The sequence below is a fragment of the Dinoponera quadriceps genome, unplaced genomic scaffold (assembly GCF_001313825.1).
Source record: "Dinoponera quadriceps isolate SergipeBrazil2010 unplaced genomic scaffold, ASM131382v1 scaffold586, whole genome shotgun sequence".
Taxonomy (NCBI): domain Eukaryota; kingdom Metazoa; phylum Arthropoda; class Insecta; order Hymenoptera; family Formicidae; genus Dinoponera; species Dinoponera quadriceps.
Genome location: NW_014554764.1, coordinates 1388106 through 1406722, shown reverse-complemented (window position 1 = coordinate 1406722; position 18617 = coordinate 1388106). Strand labels below are relative to the sequence as shown.

The window sequence follows — 18617 nt, the reverse complement described above, 5'->3', positions numbered from 1 at the left end:
TTCCAAGCACACATGCGAGCCGGTGGACGAGAAAGACGCACCACACGGAACACAACGTTTCTAGTACATTACTAGTTCGAACGGCGTCCCGAGAGACCTCGGAGGAACCTTTATCTCCAAGTAGTACGACTCGACGACTCGAATTGGGCAAACTTTTAATCTCAATAGCACAGTCGAACAAGTGTAGATGAGTAAACTTTTATTATCTCTGTCAGCTAACGAGAAATGAAAGCCTATCTGGAAATATTGCGGAGATAATGGAACCTTCGAATGCAAAATGAGTCAAACGTCAATTCATCCGTCTCTAATTAAGAGTTACAATAAGTTTGATCGCGTTAGGGTTAGGTTGGTTTGAAAAAAAAGTCCATTTGATATCTGATAATTGATTTGAGCGTCAGTCAGAGATATGGCTGCTTCCTTCCAAACGCAAATTCTGAGCGTTTTGGGGAGTAAGACAAAATATCTTATGGAATTGAAGAAGACGTTCGCTCGTCCATTGATGCAGCGTGAGTTTGACAGATTGGTTCTGTTAAATACAAATTCAGTTAGATGTAATTAACATATGGTTTATGTACGTATATATTAATTATCTCAAAAATTGCAGTTGCAGTAAAAGCTATAGAGTTAGAACACATAGAAGAAGGTGTATTGGAGCGGATAAGCAAGAAATATAATATACCTGAAGATCATATTGATGAATATTATTTTGCCATTCTTACAATTTTGAAAACATATCTTCGTTTGCAGTGCCATATCCTTAAACCTACAGAGTTCAAGCAATGTCTGGAGGAATTAAGGTAAATATATGCTGACTGTTTTATTTATATTCTTATTTATGTAGTATGACAATATAATCAAAACACATTGGTTCGACTTTACCTTGTTAATAAAGACTGTATTTAATTTATATATATATATAAGTTGTAGTATCTTATAGATAAACATGTATAATTTTTTATGTATTATAGATTGGCTCCAGATTGTATAGAAGATTTATCTTCTGTCATTTATGGTCCAAAACAGTCATACCTGCTGTCAGGTTTAATTCAGAGGACAAAGTTTAATCCACAGTTAATATCGTGCAGATGGCGTGTGGATATCACTATTTCATCTAAGTAAGAATTTAAATTTTAAGTGTTTTTACTATAAGATAATTAAATGATTGTTGTATGGCTATTTTTATAAAGGCATTTATATTATTTTATTGCAGCATATTAAATAGAGTACTAGAGCCAAACATAATCATGGAGTGGATCTTTAATACAGGAGAATGTGTAACATTTGAATTATCCTTGGCAAAGTTTCATCAATTGAGGCATACCATAGCCACCATTCTCGTGGAATTGCAAGCACTAGAACGGCACAATATTTTTAAAACTATCCATTCCAGCTGACAGTGACAAATGTGATGACTTCTTATTGAAAATCCCTAATATTTGTACATTGGCCATAGCGATATCAAATAAATTTATTAACGCAAAGTTATCACTTTTATTCTTAAGATACCGGTTCCGATATAAAATATGTATCTTATTAAAAAGTTAAAATTTTTTACTGAAGCAATATGTAGTAATGATGTAAGAACCCACGTTTAATGATTTAGTTTAACTCTAATAATTTTATAATTATTCGGTGAGCACGTATATTTTATCTTCGCCGGTAAAATGTTCCTTGTTCGGCACATAAGTAGTTGAAGTGCGTGAACGTTAGATGGACATAGTATCGCCATCTGGTAGCCCAAATATGCTCTAATGTGTTTGTGAGTGTGTTTTAACAGTGAATATTTTGCGGTAAAATGACGTCGTTATTGAGGAATTGTTGGAAATTTTCGCGGAATTTGCCGATCGCCACTCCAAGAAGTAATGTGGATTTTTTTCGCGCGTATGACGTATCCACCAAATTATGTAATAACATATATATGTTTGCTTAATAGGTTATGCCGTCGTCTCTCCGTTATCGATACGATGGAACAGCACTGCGACCACTACGACCATCACCAACGAGAAAATGGAAAAAACGGAATCTCGTCGTATGTACAATGATTTTTCGTTCGTAGAATTTGTGAAACACCGAAATACCAATGGAATATGAACGTTACGTGTCGTGTCTGATAGTTTACCAGAAACATGTCAGCATATTTCTAAACTTTGCTCCAAATTTCCTTAATGAGAAAAATGATTCTTTTCTGTGCATAAAATAATTCTTTGCGCACACATATGCAAAACACGATTGAAATCGTCATTTTATCTTTGATACTGTTGCAGCTACAGTGCGCAAACAGAGTCATGTTGATATCCAGCAGTTGACAAACTTTGGTCATTACATTGCTGATTGTTTGCCAAAGTACATACAACAAATACAGCTGACTGCTGGTGATGAGCTAGAATTACTCATCGCTCCCGATGGTATTATCCCTATGATGACGTTTTTGAAAGATCACCATAATACACAATTTGTTAACCTGTCAGATATTACCGCATTAGATGTACCCAGTAGACAATTCAGGTTTGAAGTATGTACATATATATCTGACACAAATTGAATCAATATCGAGTTTTCAAAAATCAATGGAGAATACTTATTATTTTAGATTGTTTACAACCTGTTATCATTGCGGTATAATTCACGTATCAGAGTCAAAACTTATACCGATGAATTGACACCAATTGACTCCATCTGCGATATATTCAAAGCTGCTAATTGGTATGAACGAGAAGTATGGGACATGTTTGGCGTGTTCTTCTCAAATCACCCTGATCTTCGTAGGATTCTAACAGATTATGGCTTTGAAGGGCATCCATTGAGAAAAGATTTTCCACTCAGTGGTTATGTCGAGGTGATTATTCAATTAAATTGATTTCTATTGCCATTGTAAAGAAATCTGGTCACAAAGCATGGTCAGTTTTTCTGGTGTAGAGAATTGCTCTAACAGTCGATGATTCTTCCCTTACAGCTGCGATACGATGACGAACATAAGAGAATAGTGGTCGAACCGCTGGAGTTGACCCAAGAATTCCGTAAATTTGAACTAGCAGCACCGTGGGAACAATTCCCCAACTTCAGGGATGCTCCACCAGCTGCTGAACCTATCTTAAAAGAGAAGTAACTATAACTATTTAGATCATAATTATAGTCCAAGAAAAAGTAAGTGTAAAGTACATGCCCCTCTATTAAAGTATAAATATATATAATATATATATAATAAAAGGGGATAAATTTATTTAACCGGTTACAAGTGCGCGTAAGGAAGGACCTGATAGGAAAATATCAACAGATTCGTCAGTAATATCTTTTTTTCTATTTTACGTATTTGTATAGAGTTATAAACATAATATATATTATATATATATATTTATGTATATATATATATATATTACTTAAAAGCTACTTATAATGTATTCATAAGGCATTATATCCGACGGATTTCGAAAGAGCTCGATTGGCAAGCGATTTAACCGGATCTCTTTCGAGCGCCAGAAGACGGCGTTAACGCTAGAACGGCTAAAGCCTACATTTCGTCGGATATATATAATTTTCTTTTTTTTTCTTCGTACAGCTACAAGTCTTACACTTCATGTGGATTATTTTTACTTAATGTTCTCGATGCAGATTGCGAGGAAAGGACAGCCTTTGTCGAAAGGCGTGCGACGCGTGTTTCCTTTTTTGGTAAACGAGATAATGGTTCTCTGTTAGATGGGACCTACTTCGTTCTAGCATCATGATCGTATTTACGTACGACCCTAGTCTTCAGAAAGAGACACTATACATATGTAATGCATGGCGATTTACTTTACCCTAGACTTATTAGAGACGAAATTGGTACGTGCGCTAAATTATGCCGTGGTTGCTTCTCCCGGTGCAACCAGCATCGCTGTTTTTTTTTCTGTCTTTCGCTAAATACTTGAGTAAAACTAGAATATACAATCTTCGTAGAGATGGAAAAATGTTACTTTCAGAGAGGATCATTTTCTTTGTCACGTCCAGAGTATATAAGGCAGGAGATTTTATTTTTTCTTCCGGTTTCCGAGGTGAGGAACCTCAGTGTCCTTTAGCTTCTAAAAAAGTTCTCTCGAAAAGGATTTTTCTAAATAATCCACTCTTATTGAAGGTGCATTAACGACCTCGCACGACGCATGAGAATACCATGCATCGGAGTGTCCTCGACGTCGATTTTAATAGTATATAAAATCGTATCGTCGCGATAAATGTGTATCATCGTGATAAATGTGATGGTCGAATCGGTGTAATCGTGTGTATTCAATATCGCTGACACAAAGCAAAGACGACTTTGGTAGTCGAAACTTCTCGGTTTCCGATAACATAAAGTGAATCGTTGCATTTATATTTCATATGCCTTCCAAAGGACGATAAGACCGCGATTATCTCCCAAAACTTTCCAAGTTTTGAAGATACACAAAAGGAACTTTAAGTATCTGTGTATGTGTGGGTGTATGTGTGTATACATCTTACAATATTGCTTTCTTAAGTACTCCTCATTTAAATACTCTTCGTATTTTTACCGTTCTAAGTACACAGACCTACATTAAATGCGTCTCATTCTTATATCGTTGTTTGCATCTCAATCCTGTTTCAGTTCAGGAGATATCGTGGGGCCTCTCAGACGTAAAAAGATACTGCCGTGATTAGCACACAGCGATATATATATATAAAAAAAAAAATAAAACTTGACACAAAGCAATAGTACACATGTGTATGGTAATACTAGATTTCGTTTTGCGACATCACAGATCGTCTTTGCACGGAAATAAAACGATTTATATCCTAATTATTTTATGGTCCTTTTGCGAAGAGCTGTAGAAATACACATGCAGCGCGTCGTTTTATGTCGCAAGAAAGAGAAGGATCTTAAATGATAGAGAATTACGCTCTGTGGGCATATAAAATTAACCGAAAGTTACCGGCACAAGCACGATAAGAATCACGGCGAGTTAGTTTTGTTAAATCAATTGACTAAATATATACTAATCCCGTAGAAGGAAATAAAGCCTCAATCTTCCTTCGAATACAATCGAGTCATACTTACTTAAATACAGTCGTCATTCACTCGTCATTACTCAAGACGATTGATATACAAGAGTGTTCGATGTAGTAAGATTCTGTCACATTTACCGTTTGGTTTGGCGATATAAATGTGAATTGCTACGATTAATCATTGTCCAACGGTTGATCGCGCTAATCATAGACGATTAGTGAGACGAGCCTCCGGACTGAGCGATTCGACCTGATCGAATGTCCGAGTGATCGACGTTTCGGTGCTCGAGGCCTCGTTTCGCCGGTGATCCGCTCAGCCCGGAGAGGCCCGGCCGTGTCGTACATACAACACTCACGTTAACATCACAGTTTAATGTACAGACATCTTCTCACTCTTCCTCTCACACACGCACTTACACATACACACTATCGGCATGGCAACCTCGAGAAGCCACCATCGCGCGGTTAAGCTCATGTGCGCCGTGTGTCGAGCGTTCACTCGGCTATACTGTGTGCCTTGTTTATTATTTGGTCTACTATACTTTGTCTATCCGGGCGGACTTCTCCAACGCCGCTTGCCGCTTCCGGATGAACGGCACGGTGGCCCACAGAGACGCGCCCACCACCAAGATAATGCCGAGTATACTGAAGATCGGTCCGTAGCTGCGGATCTGCTCGAACACTAAGCCGCAAATCGGCGGTCCCACCAGCTGAATGACGCCGTTGACGAACAACGAGATGCCGTAGGACGAAGTGAGCTTCTCGGTGCCCAACATGTCGGCCATTATGACCGCGGTGATGCCGACGTAGATCCCGGACGCCAAGCCGAAGAAACCGCAGTAGACGGACAGCATGGTGTAGGTGTTGGAAGTGGGCAGAATGGCCAAGGAGATACCAGAGGCGAGTAGACCGCCGACAAAGTACCAGTGCTTGGGCATGATCTTGATGTCGGAGAGGGCGGAACCACCGATGCGACCCACCAGGTCTAGCATGGACACAATGGACAATAACAAAGACGCGGCGCTCTTATCGAAACCCAGAGAGATGGCGTAGGCCGGCAGTAGGATCACGAAGTTAGTGTAGCTGACGGCGTTGGTGGAGTTGGAGATGAGGATGACGAGGTAGATGGGATCCTTGAGTAGACTGAAGTCGAAGAACTTGTTCTTGTTGCTATCGTCGTCGTTCTCGTTGCGACGCTCGGTCGTCGTTTTCCTGGAGAACGTGCTGGAGATCGCGTTCAAGGTCAACGTGGACGCGCGCTCCGGGTGCAATGCCGACAGTGTGCTGCCGTGGTACGGTGTGCTGACGTAGTTGAAGGACGACGCGCTGGGCGACTGCAGTGGCGAGCGCGCCTTGGAGTACTTGCCGCTGGCGTCGACGACACCCCCGCGTTCTGGCACGGTGTGCAACGTCGGCGTGCTGTGCATCTGGCCGCTGATCTCGCGCCCGGTGGGCATGCTGATCTTCCTCGTGCGTCCCTGCACCGGCGTGTTCTTATAATACTCAAGGGCGACGCTCGACGCGCTCTTCGGTACGATCGGCGCGGCCTTCTCGTTGGATTTATCGGACGACAGCAGCTGGTGGTTACCGTTCTCCGTTTGCTCCGGAGTACTGGTAACGGTTACTGACATGGTCTCCCCGTTATCGGGTTCGTGATAGTCAGCCGACGGCCGTGCTGGCACCATGTGCCACTCCACCGGGTGGTACAAGAGCGCACTCGCCCAAACATTCAGCGTGACTGCACCCATGATCAATACCGCGCCTCTGTAAACGAACGAGAGATAATCGGTCGTATCACACTTCTGCAACAGTGCAACCCGATTCTTTATCAGGCCTTAATCTGGCTGCAGCCGGAATGTAACTGATATTTCGACAGTATTGAGCCTACCTATAACCGTACTCCCTCAGAAGAAAGCCCAGAACGGGCGGAAGAAATATCGAGCCTAGCGCACTGCCGGATATGCAGAGTCCATTGGCGAGTCCTCGTAGCCGTACAAAATAAGACGTCACGATATATACAGTTGGGGGAAACGCCAGGCCTGCTCCCGTGCCCACTAGTACACCATAACTGAGAACAGAGAGACGATTACATAAGAAATATTCGTTCGGAGGAATGTTATTCATGTCGCGACACCGATCGTTTCCTCGAGAAAGTGTTATGTGCGTGACAATCTCGCCGAGCACGGCTTTCAAAGTGAGAAAAGGAGATCCAATTACCTAACGCATAAGAAGGCCACAGAGTTAGCGAAATAGCTCAGCATCATCCCCGCCGCGGCGAATGATCCTCCTAACAGAGTCACCGTGCGGTAGGAATACTTGACCGAAAGTATACTAGAGAGTGGACCTGAAACGAAGAGAGACGTCCTCGCTCGATCTTGGATCTGTCAAGCCGAAAGGAAAGATCCTCAAAAGGTCTGAATATCCTTACCCAGCGAGCTGTACAAGAAATAACAAAGCGCCGGTATCCACGCAGCTGCCGCCGGTGACGCGTCGAACACCTCGAGGAATTCGACGAACAGCACTCCGAAGGACTTGACAGTGCCCGGGATGAGGAGGTTGACCATAACGGAGGCCAGGAGTACCAGCCACCCCCAGCCGCCGTCCGGTGGGACTAACTGTTCCTCTTCCTTCGCATCTTTCTCTGTAAACATGAACGCAGACATATAAATTCTATAATTTTTTAATCAGAGGAGAACGAATAAAAAAAATATTTCTCATATAAATTTTATGATTTGTAGTGATATAGTGATATTTACATAGTAATATGGAGGAATAGATTATTGATGTTAATCATTGCACATTGGTGTATCGATGCATATACAAAGTGCAATAAACCTTTATTTAAATTCTCTATACTTTTGCTTACAACGACCGATTCCATCTGTCATTCTACGTACAATCGTGTCAAGGTGATGTTATCGAAAAATGAATATTTTATATTTCATATTTTTTATGACTTATGTACTGAAAAAAAGAATAAAAGAAGAAGATATTGAGAAGTATTTATTTTTCGATGATTTTACGTTGATATTTTTATACGCAGAATAAACAGAGAAGCGTCGATTTGTTAAGGAAAAAAAAAACCATACGATTCTATTAAAAAAACGAAGCTGACCTTGAAATGATGTCAAATTATTGGCTATACAATGAAGTTAAGGTCATTAATTTATGCCCCTTTCCGAACTCTGCAACTTTTGTCTGAACCACTTTTTGTCAGTTTGCGTCATTTCAAGGAATTCCATTGTATTAAAATTCCATTCTATTAAAATGGGATACCCCCTCTTTCCCTTCTGTGTGTGTGTGTGCGTGCGTGTGTGTGCCCTCACAAGTTTTAAAATTATATATAATTATAAAATTATATTATCGAACGCAAATATATATATTAATATGTATATATTCGTTCGACAGAAACAACAAACAGAAAGTATAAATTCACGAATTCTTTTCTATTGAATTTTCCGCGGATAGTTTCGTTTGTAAACGGGGAGTACGGGAAAACTAGCAACGGTTTGCATATTAGTAATCTTGTGTAAGCAATTCGCGGGAAGGCTGAGCAAACGGCAGAAATTAGTCAAACAACAAGCAAACGATAACTGATCTCCCCTTTAATGTGTATTTTATGAAAACCTGTTCCGACGATAAGAAAATGAAGATTGATACGCTAATGAATCGCGAACAGTTAGTTTCCTCATGTGTTGACTTACGAGCGAGAACAAAACTTATTACAACTTACAAATTAAACTTATATCGCGGCGATATTTCTCTAAGAGCAGATTGCTGACGGGATCGTTAATATTGTGTGTAACAAACGGAATGTGATGTGAAAATTTCTGATTCGTACGCTGGGGGAGGAAAGGATAAAAGCGGAATTTTGTTCTGGTGCGCGAACAAAGGAAACTGGCGCAATTTTACCCGTCGCGCATAAAGAACGGCATTCATCGATATGCGACATTGTACGCGCCAGCGCTGGTCAGCTCACACGCGGAAGTCATATATCCGTTATAACGTGCCGTCTGGACTTGCTTTTATATGAACGCTCGAATAATAGATGCTTCAAAAGGAATTGACAAGAATCCAATTAATGTAATCAAGCTCCTTTCAGGCGGAACCTTCTGCCGTCCGTCTTCGATATTCTCTTTTCTCTCCTCGCTTCTCTCTCACCGAAGAAAAGATCGCTTCGATTCTTTTTCTTAAAAACCGGCCGAAATATTAAGAGATTTCAAGTATCATTGTGTATCTTCAGTATAAAGACGAACAGGATGAAAATTTCCTCATTAAAACTGATTAGATATGTAGCCTTTCTGGCGGCTCTTCGTGATGACCTCCGATAGTCTCCAACGACCTTTTTCAGTGCGTTTCTTTGTCTAAGGACGATTGTCGATAATGAGAAGTCTCTTCTCGAGCACATAATGCGATTGTCGATAGATATCGCGACTGGACTTATGCAGAGAATTAACCGACTGGCGATGCAGCGACGAACGTTGGCACCGTACGCAACATTTTGTGATCACTATGTCGGGTTTACATTCACTCAATTTACATCTTGGCTCGCACGCCAATTTTTCATTTGGCCCTTCTATTTATAAAAGTCCCGTCTATAACGGTCGATCATTAAGAAAGAAGAGACAGAGTGGTGTGGAAAGTGGAAAGGTAGGAGAAGGAGAGCGCGAATATCCATCTGTAAGAGAAAAAAGAATCTACACCCGTATAGACGCCACGAAGAAAAGCGAGGAAACGAGAGATGCCGACGACTCGCGACGATGATGTGCCATAAATTTGGCCATCAAATCACTCGTAATTCATCGAGACGCGAGTAATTCACATGAAGGAATTCTGCGTTGACCTCTCGACATGTGAAATTTCAAGATCGCTCTTTCCCTCTTACTGTCGTACAACATACGTCACTTAATAATATAATCCGCGTATCTTGCGCAATGCAAAACGGCGAAAAACAACGCTCGCCGTTTACCGAGACCGAGATTTATCCGCAACAATCGTGAGAAATACGCAAACGTCTAAGCGGAACAACAACATGCGTCTGAACCGGACAGAGATTACGAATAACATCAGCTGGAGTCAGCCAAGTCAAGAAAAAAAATCATTACTCGTGACTCTCTCGCCTTGAGTCCTGGATATGAGAGACACAGCGGCGATACGTCTCTCCAAACAATGTGAGAGAGAGAGAGAGAGAGAGAGAGAAAGAGCAAAAATTCGGCAAGGCTGATGTCACTTTCAAGATTACGGTCGATCGAACAATGGAGGCGGAAAGAGCGGGGAGGGAAAAAACGGGTGCCTGATTTTGTTTTTCTCGCGGAAGGGCTCTGCGGGAGAGGAAGCGCGAACGATTTCGCTTCTGTTCCAGACGCGTTTTAAATCCCTCTCGCGGCGCTCTCTACCCACCTAGCTTATTGGTCCCGTTGAAGCCGCCTTTGTTGTCGGAGCTCTGCGATACCAGCCTGTAGTTGCCCTTCCGGGGTTTGCCCGGGCCGAACTTGATGCTGATCCCATTGTCCTGATCTTGAACCCGTTGCATCGTCATCGACCTTTATTCACGGCTCACGGCGCGCACGAGATCGTACACAGAGCACACACGAGGGCCGTGCACACGGCTGGCGGATAAAAACGTCGGGGCCGATCGTCGCCACGGGGTGTGTATATATATCTATATATATATAAATATGCATATATAGATATACGTGTGTGTACATGTGACGCGCGAGCGAGCGAACGGTAGCGCGAGAAACTACAAACGGATAAGTGAAAAATGAGAGGCTGTGCGCGCGAGAAAAAGAGAAAAAAGAGAGAGGGGGGAGAACGGAGGGAAGAAGGGGCAACAGACGTCGCGCTTCCCTTATTTCCGTCCTTCCTGCGCTACCATTTATTCGTCGGATATCTACCTCTTTTTGGTGACGCGCGCTCCCTATCACTCGGCAGGCACGGATGTGCACGCGCGCGTACTCGCTTCCGATTATATTCACGGCCGTGTGTGTGTCGCGACGATGACGGCGGGATGCGCGTCAATGCCCGCGAAACTGAGGAGGTAGGCTGTTCCTCCTTGTCCCGAGTCGCTGGTCGTACCTCCACCTTCGTTCTCCTCGACTTTTGTTCTTCCCCGCTGCCGTTCCAGTCATAAACCCCGTCGGGCTGTCAATCGACCCGACCGCCCGTCCGTGCGTCCGCCCTCGCCAGACAAACTTGCCGTCGTCGTCGCCGTCCTCCTCGTCGTCGTCGTCGTCGAGGCGCATAGAGAACGTGGAGCGATCGCGATACGCACACATGAACTTATTTCCTCGGCTCACCGTCGTCAGAGCACCGTCATTCCACGTGAACGCGCGCACCACCGCCGCCTACGCACTCACGAACGTCCGTGCGTCGCTGGCCGACTGATCAGCTGTGTGTCACACAGGCGCGTCGGGTCTCTCTCTTTCTCTCGCCCGCCGTATTGTAGCGTCATCCCCTCCCCGAGGCGCTCGACCATTCCTCCTTGCCTCTTTATGTGCCATTATTGCAGTGTACTCTCTCTTTTCTCTCTCTCTCGTTTGCGCGAACGCAGCCAAGGTTGTGTTTGGTCTTTTCACCTGGGTTTACCACATTCCCTCGCAACCGTTTTCTTTCTGTATTGCTTTCTTTGCCCGATGTCATGTTTGTGTGTATTTTATTTGGATACGGAAAAGGCGGGCAGCGGAGATTAATTAATCGCTTCCTCTTGCATGCGAGCGAGTGAGAAGAGGTTAACTCTCTCTCTCTCTCTCTCTCCCTCTCCCTCCTTCCCCCTCTCTCTCTCTCTCTCTCCGTCATCGATAGGTACACCCCACTCCGTGAATGCGCACTCAGCGGCCGGTCCTGCCGTGGTCTTTTCCCTTCTTCGCCTCTCTTTCTTTTTCTTTCGCAAGAGCAACTATCTCTTTTTTCTATTCCCGCATGTTTCACGAGCAAAGGGCGCAATCCGAGTGTATTCCCTTGACGACTTACGGTCGGCCCGACTCCGTCAGGGTGCAGTAACCCTTCTCGCTCGGAAGATCGAAGGAGCAGATCGATGAGGGATGTATTGATAGATTCATCAGCGGTGGATAATATTTTGTGCAATTATATATATATGAAATAAATATACGAAAATATGCCTCTTTTTGTATTTATTGTCGCAAACGACTGAGCAGTGTTTATCGATAATTACGGTTACTGATAAATGCTGTTAACTATGGGCACGAGGTGAGATCGTATAAGGTAGTATTTTGAGCAAGAAAAAAGAGAGGGAAGATAAAGATAGCGCCCGATGACGGGGAAAGTAAGCTTCGTCAGTCGTCAGGCGCACTTGCAAAACACATTTATGGAACTTGGCATTTTAAACATTTATACTCCGAGATATCGTGTGGTTCCGAAGGAAAATGCAATGGCACGACGAAAGAGAAAGAGAGAGTTACGCGATGGAATTTAAAATGGTTTAAGGTCATGTAGAGAGTTGTACCCAAGGCTTCATCCAAGAAAAAAAATGTGGCCTGAAAAAATGGCACGATTTCTTCACTAAAAAAATAGAGGCAGTCCATGATGGAAAAATTTTGCATGCGGAAAATATAATGAAATTTTACTGAAATAAATTTATTTGAAATTCTCTCAATTATCCCATTTCATTATTGTTCCATCAATTTCAGTAAAAATTCAGTTTTCAGTTAATTCAGTAAATTTCATGATACCTTATATTAAAAAAAAATGTGTTATTACTTTTCAACAGTATGATTCAACTTTCCTTATATCTCACAATATTGTATTAAATTTCATAAGAAAAATTATGATTCATTTTTAAATATATTCAGTAATTTCTCAATAACTTCCATTTCACTTTTCATCGATTTCATAGAATTTTCAGCAAAATATTTCCACCACAGATGGATTTTTTTCCGCTGAGAGATCAATAGGCGGCTTTTGATATTCTTCGACACATTGTGAACGTTTAATAGAATTTGCTTTTCCCATTATCGTCTTTATCTCGACGATGTGATCGTCAAAAACAACGATACACAGTATTTTATCTTTCTAACAATAAATGAACATCCGCAGACACGTTTGCCAAAATAACCTCGCGTAACCTTTGCTTCCGAGCGATACCACGTGTGTGATTTCGATGGCTGGACCTGATTTCGTCGTTGCTTGACCTTGCCAAGTCCACAGGCTGCGAAGATGAAGGGGAGGAAGAGGAAGAGGAGGAGAAAAAGGTGATGGAGGTGGGGAGGAGGACAGAACGGACTGGATACGTGGAATGGAAAATTTGCAGTAGACGCGTTGGATTTCGCGCACCGTAGCACTTGTCATCGTCACGCCCGCGAATTTAATATTTATTGCGACAACTGTCCTACTTTACGAACGAGGAAACAAACGGGACACGAAAGCCTCGGTGTAGCCCTCTCGTCGGGAAGTACGATTCTTTGCTGCGAAAGATAATTGCTGTAAGTCCAAAATGAAAAAAGAAACGAGAATAACGAGACTTTCTGTAAAATATGCTCGAATTCCGAAGGAAAAAGAAACCATATATAGCTGTGCCTGAACACGTTTTTTTTCAACTCCACGTGGTTAATTTGTAAATTGGGGAGATAATATAATTATTTAGCTATAAATAGTTATCATGCTTATCTATCGATTTCGAGAAACTTATGGCGTATTTGTACGCCTCTCAAAATATCGTATTATTCCAGGCGATATCTAGTAGTTTCCGTCATTCGAGTATGAGAATTTGTGGTATACTGAACTTACATCTCGAATGATCGAGATAATCGTTATCGTGCTTTAGTCACATGGCTGATGTGTTACAAGTAGATAGCTTATAATATAAAGTAATTTCAAGAAATACATGTGGAAAAAACCACTCATTAGCTAAACGTTAAAGAATAATTATAAATTTGTTAGTTTCAGATACCTTAATCGCCCTTACAATGAAATTTTATTAAATCTACTTTACAGGAATATATTTGTGTTATATTATGGCATTTTTGAGCCATTTAAAATGTTTAAAACAAAATTCTAATTTCGTTAAGAAACGGATTTCTAATTTCAAGTTTGACAAAGGATTACAGTTAATCGAAGAACCATGTTATATTTATTATCGGCAGTGATACGTAAGAAATATCCCAACAATAATCTGTCGTGTTATCTGTACTAGATCTACAAATTACGATAAAGTCTTTCCAAAGATAACCAATAATTGAAAATGTGTTCGCGTCAATAGTGCGTACTAACATTATATAATTAGCATATCACTTTGATCAGACGATAATATCATTGATAATAAACCGAACAGATTAATTCCTTAATTAATTGGATCATCCGATGCGCTTCACGTTTGGTCTCGCGATTTTTTTATCTGTAAAAAACAGACCTAAAAATATAATTGATTTGCAACATGATACATATATACATATACATTTGATAAATATATGTGCAACGAGTGTTCCATAGATGCTTTTGTTTGAGTCGCGAACTTTCTGGCGGAAATTTTTACCAAAACCAAATGCTCCCTCGTTGATTACATTCGCTACCAAGTTTCTTGATAAGCGCAAGTACGATAAACGGAATGGTACTATGGCGGCGAGTCTGTTGACGAGAGATACAGGCTCGTTTGAGGACACTATGACTTAACTAATTAACCATTCCCCTTGGTAAATCAAGTGGAAATACGCAATTGCATACGGCACGCTCCACAAAGTACCAGTCGTCATAAATTCGTTCTTATTAAGCATCAATTGGGGAATTGTGGCGGCAATTATAAGCCGACGAAACCGAATCGCTGATCAAAACACACACAAACACAACGGTCTCTCTTCGTCCTTATCCGACGGAGATTTCCAGATCGATTAGAGAATGGAATTCTGAATCATTCAATCAATTTAACTAATTGAAGAAGTAAATAAACGAGTTTGTGCGATGGAAGATACAGGCGGTCTCATCGTGTTATTTAATTAGAGCCTCTTCTCCTCCCTTCGACATATACGCGAGTTGGAAAAATTCCTCTCGTGTCCCAGCACCTGGAACTGCGAGCTACGGAGAACCGTTGGCCGGAGATAATCAACCGGGATTGCCCATGAAATTCCGTGAAGTCCGTGAGAGTGAGCGTTCTCTTACGGACGGAGGCTTTTTTGCAACATTCACGCCGGTAAGTACGTTGTTTCGCAGAAGTAATCTTCAATAAATGAAGGTTTTCCCGCGTCAGCAGACCGCTGTTATCGAGACGGATTATCTATTGCGAAATCAAGAGCTCGTTGTATCGTCTTGCGGAATCATTAAGTACATCCAGTATTATTTGCGATTAGATCGAGTACGTCGTCGCACAGATTTAAATCTGCAACACTTGACTTTCGGCTTATCATCGTGATCAGCTTTAATCATGAAAAAAAAAAAGGAGAAAAAAGAAGAAAATACGACCTCAATTACTCCGCGCGAGATAAATCGTTTTTCTGTGGAACGGCGTCTTTTCATTACAAGGAGGTACGTTCGAGAGGCGCAACGCAGACAGATACATTAAATACCACGCACGTGGCGAAAAAAGCAACGCAAAAAAATGTAAAGCGGAGGACATTCTAGGAGCGCGAGGATAAAGCGGATAAAGGCCGCCGCAGCTGCGGGCAGTCGGCCGTGCAAAATACAGATACGCGTCCACAAAGCGCGTGTTTTACGAGTTACTCAGGTCGTCACGTGGCTCCCCGTGGCTCTAAAGTGTCCTCCATTGATAGCGACAGCGTCAATGTACTCCATTTCTTGCGTAAGTACGTCAGCCGCCGCCGCCGCCACCATCGCTGTGTTTGCGTGACGTAATAATACAGCTTGCGATTCTCCGATCTCTTTTGGTAAACGACGCACTATGAATTCGATGTGCTTCTCTACGAAGGAACAGGATGAATGTAAATCGATCGCTGCGTGTTTTACCGCATTGCATGTGATCGCAAACGCGCCACTTACGATATCGAGATTCTCGCCGTGTAGCTTAAACGAATTTTTATTTCATTGGACAAGATAACGCGATACAGGTACGAATTATACATTCCATGTTGTTAGTAAATTTATCTCTCCACGGGGTAAGATAATATATATGTATGTAGCTTAAGGAATGTACGCTATTCCTATAGCTATATCTAAGTCCGACGATTATAATCATACGGTAATTCCTTAAGAATAGATATTTTCGAGCTGGATGGTATGCCTAATTTCATTACTATCACATAGTTGAGTACTTCGAGTCGTTAATTTTAAGTCGTGCTGTTGGCGGCCTTATCCTTCTCCTTCGCTTGTTGTTTAATACGGTAATCTGATAGAGCGGCCTTTATTGCATCCTCGGCAAGCACTGCAATTTGCAAAGGGGAACCGTATTAAGGTCGTAAAACCGTAATATCGAACACAGCTTGATACTTTTGCCTTCTCATCTTAAGTAAATTTATTTATCCAGATCTGATCTGATCTGAAGAATATATATTTTAGTTAAAGCTATCCTATAACCGTAAGAGTATAGCTATAAGTCTGCAAGGCGCGATCATAAGAACCTATTTCCGGTGTCGTAGGCTGTAACGTAAGCTGTAAGCGAAATGAATTAAGGACTGTCTACAATAGCTGTAAAGTATGCAGCAAGATGTAAGCAATAAACTAATTGACCAATTGGATTCATACATCCCAAAAATAAATCGATTGTGGTTAGTCAATTAGCTCACTGCTTACATTTTATTGCATACTCTACGGCTATTACAGACGGTCCTTTAGTTTCATTTCTTATACCTTACGGCTTTATATCAATCAATCAAAACAAAGGAGAACATTAAAGCTCTTCTTCTCCTTTCTAATTGGTCCGCCGCTTCACGTTTTGTGATAAGCTATTGTAGACAACACAGTTTTAAGAATATTAAATATTCACCGTCAGTTAAATGCTACAGCCTTACAGGCGTACTCTTACAGCTATTGTAAAATAGCCTTTAATATCATATATATGCTTACTCGAACAGTGTAACTTGACTGGCGGGAGACGCAGCTCATCAGCAATGACAGTATTCTTCAGTGCCAGCGCTTCATCCACCTAATCAACAGTATCAGAGAAAATTACAAGGTTTTATAAACATGATATTTTTTTAAAGATAATAATAACAATATTATAGGATATTGATTATATATATATATATATATATATATAGAGAGAGAGAGAGAGAGAGAGAGAGAGAGAGAAATTATCAATTTCAAAGATGTCTTACCGTCTTTCCCTTAACCCATTCTGTAGCTAGAGAACTTGAAGCAATAGCAGAACCACAACCAAAAGTCTTAAACTTAGCATCAACTATTTTGCCATTTTCATCAACTTTGATCTGAAGTTTCATAACATCTCCACATGCTGGTGCTCCTACAAGGCCTGTGCCAACTTGTACATCGTTCTTGTCCAATGAACCAACATTTCTGGGATTCTCATAGTGATCTATTACCTATGAGGAGGCCAATTAAAACAATAATACATAACATTGTAGCAAATCTGCTATACCAACCGCGCACTATAATGACTATACACAATTATATAGAAATAAAATTGTCTTCCTAATACGTACACTCGTATTCCGAATATCGAGAACATCTCAGAATAATAATTTGGAATTTCATAAAAATTGATAAGAAAGTTCTTTCTTTTCACAACAAAAATACCGGATGGACGTATTGCGTGACGTTAGTGCAATCTATATTGATTGGTGTGAGTTACACCATATTACGCCACAAACAATCGGATAGCAATTATCAAAATATCTTGAACTATCGCAGAAGATAGATATCTTATATAAAATATCGACAGACTACTTCCCGCACGAGCGAGAACGGCGGTATTTGCAGCGGACGTCAAATAAAGCAATTTAAAAACGTGACTACGCAGTTATAAAAGTCAAGGGAAATTAACAATCGAACAGCATTTAGAACTTGAATTGTGCATTTAATGCCGCTGATTGAAAATGCCATTGCTGTATTGTAATAATAAATGATAGAATCGTTATGCGAGAACTAACTCTAGGTTAGATTCGATTGAAGGTTAGGAATGATAATAGCGATAAATGTGGTCAAATTACGTTTGCGTGATAGGAAACAGCCGGAACGCTCCGTGAGAGGATCTTCGATGTAACGCCGATTTTGGTCGGCAATGTACGAAACAATGCCATGTTACTTTATGCGCGACGTATCATTAACAGCAAACAATAACACGCACTGGTTTTACACCATCAACGCAAATGTGCAGTGGAGTTAAACTGCAATTCAATGCAGCTAGCGTTGTACCCCCACTCTAGCGACTCATTTAGCCTGTTCTTTTTAGCTGAACTGTTGCACAAAAGATCTGACTATGGGTGCGTTCGAGGAGAACCTATGAATATCGGCCAATAAGGTCTATGATTTCAACGCTGCTTTTCATTGGGTGGTAGGATAGTTGCAACCGGAGGTACAGCCGCGTAGGGAAGCGCGGCTGACCGCGAGAAGAGGGAGACCGCACAAAGCGGCCTCGGCGGAACGCATTTCAACTTGAATTATCAGAATCTGATAAAGTCTGTTCGTTTTCGCTGCATCGCTGAACCAGTGCAATAAGTTGAAGTGCGAAAACATATACTTGTCTCGCTTCAACTTATTGCACT

The 18617-nt window shown here is 41.4% G+C and overlaps 4 protein-coding genes across 4 annotated transcripts; 2 read left to right on the top strand and 2 right to left on the bottom strand.

Annotated features, from left to right (window-relative positions):
• Positions 1 to 41: 41 nt before the first annotated feature.
• Positions 42 to 1481, top strand: LOC106741574 (COMM domain-containing protein 5-like). Its single transcript, XM_014613707.1, has 4 exons — positions 42 to 506; positions 605 to 797; positions 969 to 1115; positions 1211 to 1481. The coding sequence occupies exons 1-4, from the start codon at positions 407 to 409 to the stop codon at positions 1392 to 1394; spliced, it is 624 nt and encodes a 207-aa protein (XP_014469193.1). The 5' UTR covers positions 42 to 406; the 3' UTR covers positions 1395 to 1481.
• Positions 1482 to 1712: 231 nt separating this feature from the next.
• On the top strand, positions 1713 to 3207 carry LOC106741653 (NADH dehydrogenase [ubiquinone] iron-sulfur protein 3, mitochondrial). The gene is made up of 5 exons (XM_014613870.1): positions 1713 to 1859; positions 1934 to 2029; positions 2265 to 2512; positions 2591 to 2836; positions 2954 to 3207. Exons 1-5 carry the CDS (start codon positions 1796 to 1798, stop codon positions 3104 to 3106), a joined length of 807 nt encoding a protein of 268 aa, XP_014469356.1. The 5' UTR covers positions 1713 to 1795; the 3' UTR covers positions 3107 to 3207.
• Positions 3208 to 3553: 346 nt separating this feature from the next.
• On the bottom strand, positions 3554 to 11415 carry LOC106741652 (monocarboxylate transporter 9-like). Its single transcript, XM_014613869.1, has 6 exons — positions 10890 to 11415; positions 10393 to 10654; positions 7421 to 7633; positions 7210 to 7336; positions 6881 to 7060; positions 3554 to 6756 (listed from the first exon to the last, which is right to left on the bottom strand). Exons 2-6 carry the CDS (start codon positions 10529 to 10531, stop codon positions 5529 to 5531), a joined length of 1887 nt encoding a protein of 628 aa, XP_014469355.1. The 5' UTR covers positions 10532 to 10654; positions 10890 to 11415; the 3' UTR covers positions 3554 to 5528.
• A 4608-nt stretch (positions 11416 to 16023) lies between these two features.
• LOC106741635 (iron-sulfur cluster assembly scaffold protein IscU) lies at positions 16024 to 18249 on the bottom strand. The gene is made up of 4 exons (XM_014613841.1): positions 18063 to 18249; positions 17211 to 17435; positions 16960 to 17038; positions 16024 to 16318 (listed from the first exon to the last, which is right to left on the bottom strand). The coding sequence occupies exons 1-4, from the start codon at positions 18150 to 18152 to the stop codon at positions 16224 to 16226; spliced, it is 489 nt and encodes a 162-aa protein (XP_014469327.1). The 5' UTR covers positions 18153 to 18249; the 3' UTR covers positions 16024 to 16223.
• Between the last annotated feature and the right edge of the window lie 368 nt (positions 18250 to 18617).

Coding starts and splice junctions, on each gene's coding strand:
- LOC106741653 (XM_014613870.1), top strand. CDS start 1,796: ATGACGTCGTTATTGAGGAATTGTTGGAAATTTTCGCGGAATTTGCCG. Junction 2,030..2,264: donor GGAAAAAACGGAATCTCGTC/GTATGTACAATG, acceptor ATACTGTTGCAG/CTACAGTGCGCAAACAGAGT. Junction 2,837..2,953: donor CACTCAGTGGTTATGTCGAG/GTGATTATTCAA, acceptor CTTCCCTTACAG/CTGCGATACGATGACGAACA.
- LOC106741652 (XM_014613869.1), bottom strand. CDS start 10,531: ATGACGATGCAACGGGTTCAAGATCAGGACAATGGGATCAGCATCAAG. Junction 7,634..10,392: donor CAACGGGACCAATAAGCTAG/GTGGGTAGAGAG, acceptor TCATGTTTACAG/AGAAAGATGCGAAGGAAGAG. Junction 7,337..7,420: donor TTTCTTGTACAGCTCGCTGG/GTAAGGATATTC, acceptor TCTTCGTTTCAG/GTCCACTCTCTAGTATACTT.
- LOC106741574 (XM_014613707.1), top strand. CDS start 407: ATGGCTGCTTCCTTCCAAACGCAAATTCTGAGCGTTTTGGGGAGTAAG. Junction 507..604: donor CGCTCGTCCATTGATGCAGC/GTGAGTTTGACA, acceptor CAAAAATTGCAG/TTGCAGTAAAAGCTATAGAG. Junction 1,116..1,210: donor GATATCACTATTTCATCTAA/GTAAGAATTTAA, acceptor ATTTTATTGCAG/CATATTAAATAGAGTACTAG.
- LOC106741635 (XM_014613841.1), bottom strand. CDS start 18,152: ATGGCATTGTTTCGTACATTGCCGACCAAAATCGGCGTTACATCGAAG. Junction 17,436..18,062: donor CTGTTTCCTATCACGCAAAC/GTAATTTGACCA, acceptor GCCTCCTCATAG/GTAATAGATCACTATGAGAA. Junction 16,319..16,959: donor AGTCAAGTTACACTGTTCGA/GTAAGCATATAT, acceptor TGCAAATTGCAG/TGCTTGCCGAGGATGCAATA.